Source organism: Nicotiana tabacum, chromosome 5 (assembly GCF_000715075.1).
Source record: "Nicotiana tabacum cultivar K326 chromosome 5, ASM71507v2, whole genome shotgun sequence".
Taxonomy (NCBI): Eukaryota; Viridiplantae; Streptophyta; class Magnoliopsida; order Solanales; family Solanaceae; genus Nicotiana; species Nicotiana tabacum.
In genome coordinates this window covers 66987712-66996561 of record NC_134084.1, presented here as the reverse complement: position 1 = coordinate 66996561, position 8850 = coordinate 66987712, and the positions used below count along the sequence as shown (strand labels likewise).

The following is an 8850-nucleotide window of genomic DNA, read 5'->3' as shown; positions in this document are numbered from 1 at the left end:
TGGTAGTAGTTGTGCCTAATGATGAAGCATAAATACAAAAGGTTGAATAAGTATATGATAGGTTTCAGCAAGATTTAGCCATGAAGGAAGAGCAGTTGAATAGAACTTTCATTCAGATATTACAAAGTACTGATGAGTGATGATGTACTTTATATGAGGGATTTTTAGAGGCTAATCAACTAAATACTCACTTTAATTAATACTTAAAGCAGATCCAGACAGAATTCAGTTTAAGATTTGTAACCCGTTTGGCCAAGCTGCAAAAATTTTATTTTGAGAAGTGCTTTTTTTCAAAAGTGATTTTCTCAAAAGTAGCAGTTTATGTTTGGAAGCACTTCTGAGCAGCAATTAGTGTTTGGCCAAGCTTTAAAAAACTGCTTCTAAGTGTATTTTTCTCAAAAGTGCTTCTCAAAAAAATATTTTTGGAGAGAAGCTACTTTTTTCTGCTTCTCCACTTTTTTTCCTTCCAAAAGCTTGCCAAACACCTCAATTTTTGGCGAAAAGTGCTTTTGGCAAAAAAAGAAGCACTTGGCCAAAAAAAAACTTGGTCAAATAGGCTATTGATCTAGCTGTTAAAGGTCAGCTAGGTGTCAAATGAACTACAGATATCTATTCAAGTTTTCTGTTGCATCAAGAAATAACTAATTAAGTGCATAAACTATAAGGTAAGGATTAAGAATAACCACTGAAAATATCCTACAGATTTCATGTCACCTTTGGTTGGCAGTTATTAGATACAGTATGTACTTGTAGAAGTGGCTGCGGTATAGTAAATGAATTAATCCAGTTATAGCTGCTCAACTTGCTCTATTTCTTGATTTCAGTTTGTGATTCTGTACTGTACAACGCCACATTAATATTGAATCGGTCAGTCATTCCTTTAGAGGTTAGAAACTAAATGTACTATCACATGTGCCTTGTGCTATGCTTTTAAGTTACCCCTTGGATGATCTCCGCAAGAATTCTGTCACCAAATTTGAAAATGCGGAAGAACTGTTCCTCAATAACTGGTCAGGAGTATCAAACTCGAGAATTTTTCCTGCATCAAACAACATGGATTTTGTCAGCAATGTAATAAATAGTACAACGTGTCTATTCTCAGCTGTTCTATGTCTTCATCTTTTTGAGTTCTTAGCCCGTTGGAGGTTAATGATTACACTTATATTCTGCCACTACAATTGTCATGCAGTTGTATACAAGTAGCTGATACATTAATCATTTCAACTGTTACAGCATTCTTAATATGTACACCTAGTTTACTTGGTTATGCTGTTTTTTCAGTGTTTGTGGAGCTGGGTTCTGTATCTTTACCTTCACCAAGAACTAGAACAAGATCATTATCGATGACTGTGGGTATCCGATGAGCCACTGTTATAACTGTGCATCCATATGTTTCTTCTCTTATAGTTTTCTGAATGACATTGTCTGTCTCTGTATCCACTGAAGCAGTAGCTTCATCAAGTACCAATATTCTCCTTTTTTGTAGCAACACCCTAGCTAGGCACACAATCTGCCTTTGACCCACGCTCAAGTTTTCTCCGTCTTCTGCAACTGTACCATAAAATACTTGATCTTAATTTGAAGATAATTTGTTTCCATTTACGATTATTTATGTATTCTGAAGTTTTTTTATAGGTTGCAAGATAAACATGGAAACTAGTATTTGTACCTGGTGCATCAAGAAGCCTTGGATCCTGCTTCACTATCTCAGCCAAATGACATTTGTGCAAGACCTGAAAAATGAATACCATTCTAAACAGTAAGTTACCAAGTCATACCCTCTCAAATGAAATTAAGAAAAATAATGTCTATTATTAGTTTGGTTGTTTCAACACTTCTATCGAAAGACGTAACAATTATTCATAAAATCAGCTTCAACACTTAAAAGAGAGTTTTTCAGCATTTCAGCTACTTTTAATCAGCTAAGCCAAACAGGTTCCAAGTGCAGATCATTACCTCCCAGATATCATGATCTGAATGTTGTTGTAACAGATCAAGATTAGTCCTAATTGTTCCTTGGAACAAAGTTGGATCTTGTGGTATTATACTCAACCTAGACCTTAGGTCTTCCAAACCAATCCTCGAAATGTCTATTCCATCGATAAGAATGCATCCCTCAGATGGTTCCACAACCCTGAACAGAGCTTGGATCAAAGTAGACTTTCCACTTCCTGTTCTTCCAACTACACCAATTTTCTTTCCCTCCGGAAAGGTGCATGTTATACCTTTTAGTACTCTTGGGAGATCAGGGCTGTATTGCACATGAAGTTCCTTCATTTCGATCCTTCCTTTTAGCGGCCAATTGGGTTCCGGCCTGGACTTTTCAATTATCAGTGGGGCTTCACTAGGAACATTGCTAAACTGAAGTATTCTCTCCACTGAGATCATTTTGTTCTCAACATTGCAAAGGTTCCATATAACCCAAGCTTGGAGAACATTAAGATTTAAGCCATAGGTAGCTGCTAGTCCTGCTAAACCTGCAAAATAGATGAAACATGTGAAAGAAAGAAAAAATTGTTTTCATAGATTTTCAGGTGTATAACTTTGACTTCCTTGCTTCTCATAAGTTCCTATATCTAAGAGTAGTTTTTTTATGTTTATTCATGCATCACCAGAGAATCTGACATTTTTGGCCTAGTGGAAGCAGAATGTATTAAGTTGGATTCATGATACAGAAATGGAGAAGAAGAAAAAAAGCTTACTGGGGTCGATAGCCTTCCGTGGAAGGTTTGCCAGGATGACAAGAAGAAAGAAGAATATCAGATTGAAGAGAAAGTTGATTCGAACACAGAGCCATTCCATTGTAGCAGAGTTGTGAAAGGCAACATGAGAATAATTATCAATGAGCTTCAAGTTCTTATTCAAGAATCGGTCCTCCTGATTAAAACAACGAATGGTTGCTACACCGGTGAGAGATTCAGAGAAATGATGCAGGATTGGAGCTTTCTGAATGCCAATCATCCTTGCCAGTTCTCTAGCAGTGGTAATGTAATATGCCTGTAATAAGAATGTATCATTAAATACACGTTGTTTGCATTGTAATGTAGCAGTGATACAAAACATTTATTTAAAAGAAATATGCTTCATTCTCTTTCAGTCTGCACTCAGTAAAAAAGTAAACTTCTTGCAGTTAAAAGTGAATGGGGACAAAAGTAACTTCAGGTTGAGCTTCTGATTACCTGATACCACATGGAGATGGCAAGTATCAGAAGGAAGAGAAAGAAGATCTGCCAAGCAACATGGGACATAAGGACAACAATGCTCAATAATTGAATAAGTGCAAATGCTAGTCCAGCCAATCTATACGGAATATCTGTGTCCACAATGCTTTGGTCTGTAGAAGACTGACAAACAAGAAAATGATGAAGTTACGAATGGATGCAACCAGAAACTCATGTTTTTAAAACTGAATATAGATGTATTTTAAGCCATATAGATCATTTCAGCTGCTACACTCACCCTATTCAGAATTCTGCTGGAAGGAGTGGAGTCGAAGAATGACAAGGGCGCTCGGAAGATTGATGTGATCATCCCAACGTAGAGCTTCTGAGCAGTCTCAATTGCAATAGTTGACAGCATAACTGCTCTTCCTAAGATGAAAAAAGAGCTTCCCCCTGACATCAGCACAAATATTCCAATTAATCGCTCTCTAGTAACCCTGCCTTCTTCTTCAGTTCCCCATGCAATCCAGTAGTTGCTTGCCATCTGCAATCCCTGGAAGAGAACTTGACATAGAAGGACCGGAAGTACAAGGGCCCCTTTGTATGCCGAAGTGACAAAAGTCGAGTAGACCTGCCATTTAACTCGACCAGATACTGCGTCTTCCTGCTCAGTTCTTCCTAAGATCTTGTCGTCACAGGTAAGATCTTCAAAACTCTCTTCGACTTCAATTTGGTTATTCTGATGCTTACCCTTGGTCATGCAGCTGCATTTTTGGGAAGGGTTCACCTGATCTAATGATTTGCTGTGAGCCACCATATGTCTTAGGAGCTCACCGTCAGGGTCTGTAATCAACTCATTATACTTTCCTGACTGAACAATTCTACCATCTTTCATTACCTAAGCATATCACATAAGCAGCAAAACTAAGATATACTTGTCTAGTTTAAATCAAGCAACCGAAAACCAATAGCTGAAAACAGTTCAACTTACCAGGATGAGGTCAGAAGCATCTAAAAATTCCAACTGGTGAGTGGCATAAACAACAGTTTTATTATGTAGATGTTGGATTAGGCATTTCTGCAATATGATGAAGGGTTGTAGAAAATCAATAAGAGCAACTCGATTACTGAAAAAAAATCGATAAAAGTAGGATGTAGTACTTGCCTTGAACATATGAGCTCCAGTTTGTGCATCAACAGCACTGAAAGGGTCATCTAATATATAGATGTCTGAATCACTATAAATAGCTCTAGCCAACTGAATTCTCTGCTTTTGTCCACCACTTAGGTTCATTCCTCTTTCTCCTACCGAATTTAGATCTCCATCAGCCCACATCTCAATGTCACGTTTCAAAGCACATCGTTCCACGATATCATCATAACGAGCCTTATTCATTTCCTTGCCAAAAAGAACATTGTCTCTAACGGTGCCCGTCTGAATCCAGGCACTTTGTGGTACAAATGCCTTTGAACCATTAGTCTTAATACTAGATCCAGAAATCGTAGGAATCTCTCCCATAATACTACAGAGTAAGCTTGACTTTCCTGATCCCACTGAACCACAGATTGCCACTTTCCACCCTTTCATGATCCTGATTTTCTCGGTTATCTTAATCGTTGATTTCTTCAACTCATTTGTGCCCCAAGCATACTCTCCTGGCTCAAGTTCAATTGCCACTTCAGATGTATTATTATAAGGAGCAAGATAGCTTGTTAACTTCTTTTGATCTTCCTCTCTCATGAAGTCTTGAATCCTATCAACTGAAACCTTTGTCTGTGCAATCATGGAAATGAGTTCGGGCAAGTTGTAGATTGGTTCTTGTAGTATCCTGAAAGTTGCTAGTGCTGAGAGAACTGCTCCTGATGTTAATGGTGTTTTTAACATGATACAAACACCAAAGGTTGCAACTGAAACTAGTGTTGGTGACGCCCAAAAGAGAAAAGCCACAGCAGAACATGTATAAAGGTATCTCTTAAGCCATCCTCTCTCATTTTGTCTAAGTTGAAGCAGCTTCTTGAAGAAAGTGGACTCCCATGAGTGTAGTTTCAACACTCTCATGCTTTTCAAGGTCTCTGAAGTGGCTTTAATTCTCACGTCCTTCGCTTCCATTATCTTTGAGTGGAGCTGCTCTTGCATATTGGCAAGCGGTGTGTTGCTTACCATCACGAATATGGTTGAAAGAAAAGCAGCAGCAGAGGGAGCAGCACCTAAATTCTTGTACAAGATAACCAGGGCAAGTATAACCTGAACAGGAAGCAGCCAAACTCCATGAATATACCAGCAGAAATCCCCAATTCTCTCAACATCAACATTGATGAAGTTTATGATCTTTCCATCTTTTGTACCGCCATACTTGATCGACAAAGTTCTTTTATATATTAATGCCATCAGAGCTGCTCTCACTCGAACACCAATCCGGTGAGCTCCAAAATACCATTGCCTTTGTGACAGTGACTCAATTGTTTTGGCAAAGAAAAAGATGAAGGCTAAAATCATTCCTTCTTGCCAATTGGACTCATCTTTCTTTTCAGACAAAAATTTTACAAAACTTGTTATTAGCAAAGGACCAGTATAGGATGCAATTGTGTTGACTCCTGCAAAAACAGAAGCATGTTGTTACAAGGCATTTGGGCATAACTTCACACCAAGTATTATTTGCACATCAATGTTTGTTTTACTATTTTTGTTCATTATTTCAACTTCAAATTGAGATAGTGATTTAGAGTCAGAAATTCATGTCCAAATAATACATTTTTTTACCGGCTTCAACCAAATATTGTGTGCTTAATTGAGTCATGAATTACCTGCAAAGACAGCATTATAGGCAAGTGGTCTCCAAATCATGTGGAGTATGGCATCAGGGAGGGAGAAACTAGTAGTTTTCTTTGTCCGAAACGCGTCTTCCAATAAAGCAGAAGCTTCACTGGAACTCTCAGAATTAGGAATTGAAGGTATGTGTTCTACTCTCAGCTTTTCCTCATGACCTTTGTTGAATAGTGGATTAAGCCACAAGAATGTGAGTTGGCTCCAAATGCCAGCATTAGAAAATGCATCAGCATCATGTCTATTTACTTCTTTCTGAAGAAATGGCTGCTCAATTTCATTGTATTTCTTGGCAGAACAATCAGGCAGGGCATTGAAACATAGGAGAATTGACAGTGGTAGGGAAGCAAAATCAATTATATTTGTCTTAGGCAGAAAATGTGGGGGTTTTGTATAATAAATATTATAATGGTTGAGAAGATGAAGTGAGACTAAAAATATATCAAAAATACTTGAAAAGACCCACCATATAATGAGTAATAATGGCCACCTTTTCTCTTTGTTTAATGCATAGATTGAAACTGCACTTGACAAACTCCATGTCATGGCTGAAAAAACAGACTCTTCAAACACAAAAGTTTTCAACTTCCACAATTCATGGAAACAAAATCCCAAGTAAGCAATGGCTATTAACACATTCAATAAAATTGTAATCTTGCTGAAAAATGTAGGCTGTATTTTTTCTGCAAAATCTTCTTCTCCTCTGTTTTTCTTGAAAAGATGTATCAAAAACCATATGAGTAACAGCAAGAAAAAAGCCATATTGATTAGCCTCAGAGTGATGTCCATCTTGGTTGAAAGTTGAAACCACAACTCAAAACTTAGCCCTCAAAACCTATTAATAAATAAGACAAAAAGACCAAAGCATTAAAACTCAAATTACAAATATCCATAGAGAATTGAATTGGTACTTATATAAAAATAATAATAATACAAATGCAAGTAGAGAAAAGCAGACCTATCAAAAGTACTATGAAGAGAAAGCACGTGCCCCTTTGAAAAGTTGGTGGAATGATGATGAATAGGGAATCAAACAGAATGGTGAATGAAATTAATGATACATAGAGTTGTGTTTTATTTTATTTATTTATTTATTAGTATTGCTTATATGTATGTAATATAATTAAAGATTACAGTAACCAGAGCAATCACATCAGTAGATTCCTTATAGAATCTATCCAATAGAAAAATTCCGTATTGAGGATTTGTCTATGAAATCTCTTCTTGGAGTCTGCCAAATTTTCCGCTGACTAAAAATGTCTTCATTTTTTAGTATATATGTCTTCTTGCAAATTATAGCATTTTGTCCTTTTAAAACAAAAAATTCTATCTCGTTAGTATATCGGCCTAGTTTTTTGGAGAATACTTAAAATCATGTCATTAGTATTTGTAACACCCCGTAAATTCGGCTTAGGTGTGAATGTGTTAAATGAGTGGTAAGGTTATATCTTGAACATGTGAAGTCACATCGGGATGATTATGGGTGAAATAGTTACTTCAAAATCAAGATGGAAAGTGAGGTGCATAAGATTTGACAAAATCGACTAACTTTGCAGAAAGTTCATATTCCATCAGGTTTTAGTGAAAATGTGAGGAATTTGGGAAAACTCAAATCATAAAAGTTGTAGGCCTTTGAAATAGCTTTCCAACGATATATTATGAGCCCGAACGGACCTCTGTGCAAAACGTTATGCGCATTTTATATAACAGTATACGATATGCGCGCCCGGTAGCGCGCCCATAAGCGCGACCGCGCTAATTTTGAGGCAGTGTTACTGCCGTTTAGCGCGGGCAGGCCTCCAGGTGCGCGAGCGTGCTAGTGGGGGTCGTTTTAAAGCTATATTCCATCCCCCATAGCCCCAAAACATAAAAACTTGCTCTAGAAAGAGAAACTCTCAAAAACCTAACTCCTTAAGGGTCCTTCCACCACCAAAGGTAAGTTCTAATGGTGATTCTAAGTTAATTTCAATTTTCCAACATCTTATTAACATGGGTAAACCCTCCATATCATTAGATATTCGATTGGGACATCATTGTTGAGAGAAGGAAGCCTAGAACTCAAATTCAAAGGGTTTGAACTTCAAAAAGGTAATGTCTTCGCCCTCTAATTGATTCTAGCATTGGTTTAATGATTATGAACCCTAGTTCATGAGATATGAGTTGATGGGTTTGATAGAAAAGTATGAACGATTATAGGGTTGGGGTGTTGAGTGTTGATTATTGGTTAAGGGTATTGTTTACATTATGGGTGATGAAGAATAATGTTGATATAATCATTTGAGACTTTAAAATTTATCTGGGAACAAGAGAATGGGTTGTTGGGTGTAGAGACACCATTAATAAGGACTATGAAGCTTTATTTTCACCAAGTGTTTGATAAAATGCTTAAGTGACCAAAACATGAGCATTATTTGCTAATATGGAATCCCTTTGACTTGTATTGCTATAGATTAAAGTTGAAAGGGTTGACAACCATTGTATTGCGCTCAAAGGTAGGAAGATAAGGTATGTAAGGCTAACTCTTTACGTTTGGGGATGTCTACGATTCTCCCTACGTCCCATTCATTATGACCATTATCAGTTTCCTCAGAAAGTAATTGTGCCTTAGTTCCCTGAATAGCGGTGGAACTTCTATTCTCTAGATGGCATAGTTTCATAATCATTCGATATTCTATGAGTTTCAGTTATGACGAATCAAATCATTATGAATACTTATCTCAGTCTAATCCTATTCACTATTCCAGTATCATGTAACTCGGTATGGCTCATTATTTCAGTATCATGTATTGCAGTATGATTCTCAGTTCCTGATTTTAAATTCCTGAATGTTGAACACCTGTATTTGGGCCTGAGGCCGTAGTTTAT

The 8850-nt window shown here is 37.2% G+C and overlaps 1 protein-coding gene across 3 annotated transcripts; it reads right to left on the bottom strand.

Moving 5' to 3' along the window:
* Positions 1-590: 590 nt before the first annotated feature.
* Positions 591-7008, bottom strand: LOC107760503 (putative ABC transporter C family member 15). Of its 3 annotated transcripts, XM_075253617.1 has the most exons (11): positions 6944-7008; positions 5967-6820; positions 4327-5756; positions 4153-4239; positions 3460-4059; positions 3180-3344; positions 2703-2997; positions 1957-2477; positions 1670-1733; positions 1312-1551; positions 591-1039 (listed from the first exon to the last, which is right to left on the bottom strand). In XM_075253617.1, exons 2-11 carry the CDS (start codon positions 6772-6774, stop codon positions 936-938), a joined length of 4314 nt encoding a protein of 1437 aa, XP_075109718.1. In that variant the 5' UTR covers positions 6775-6820; positions 6944-7008; the 3' UTR covers positions 591-935. The 3 variants fall into 3 exon arrangements, with proteins under 3 accessions (XP_075109718.1, XP_016434043.2, XP_016434044.2); XM_016578557.2 differs by having other exon boundaries at positions 4153-5756; positions 6944-7007; XM_016578558.2 differs by lacking the exon at positions 6944-7008 and having other exon boundaries at positions 5967-6877.
* Positions 7009-8850: the final 1842 nt, after the last annotated feature.

Excerpts from the sequence above, each read along its gene's own strand:
- LOC107760503 (XM_016578557.2), bottom strand. The coding sequence starts at position 6,774 with ATGGACATCACTCTGAGGCTAATCAATATGGCTTTTTTCTTGCTGTTA. Across the intron at positions 5,757-5,966 it reads CTATAATGCTGTCTTTGCAG|GAGTCAACACAATTGCATCC; the intron begins GTAATTCATGAC and ends CTGTTTTTGCAG. Across the intron at positions 1,040-1,311 it reads TGTTCTAGTTCTTGGTGAAG|GAAAAATTCTCGAGTTTGAT; the intron begins GTAAAGATACAG and ends TGTTTGATGCAG.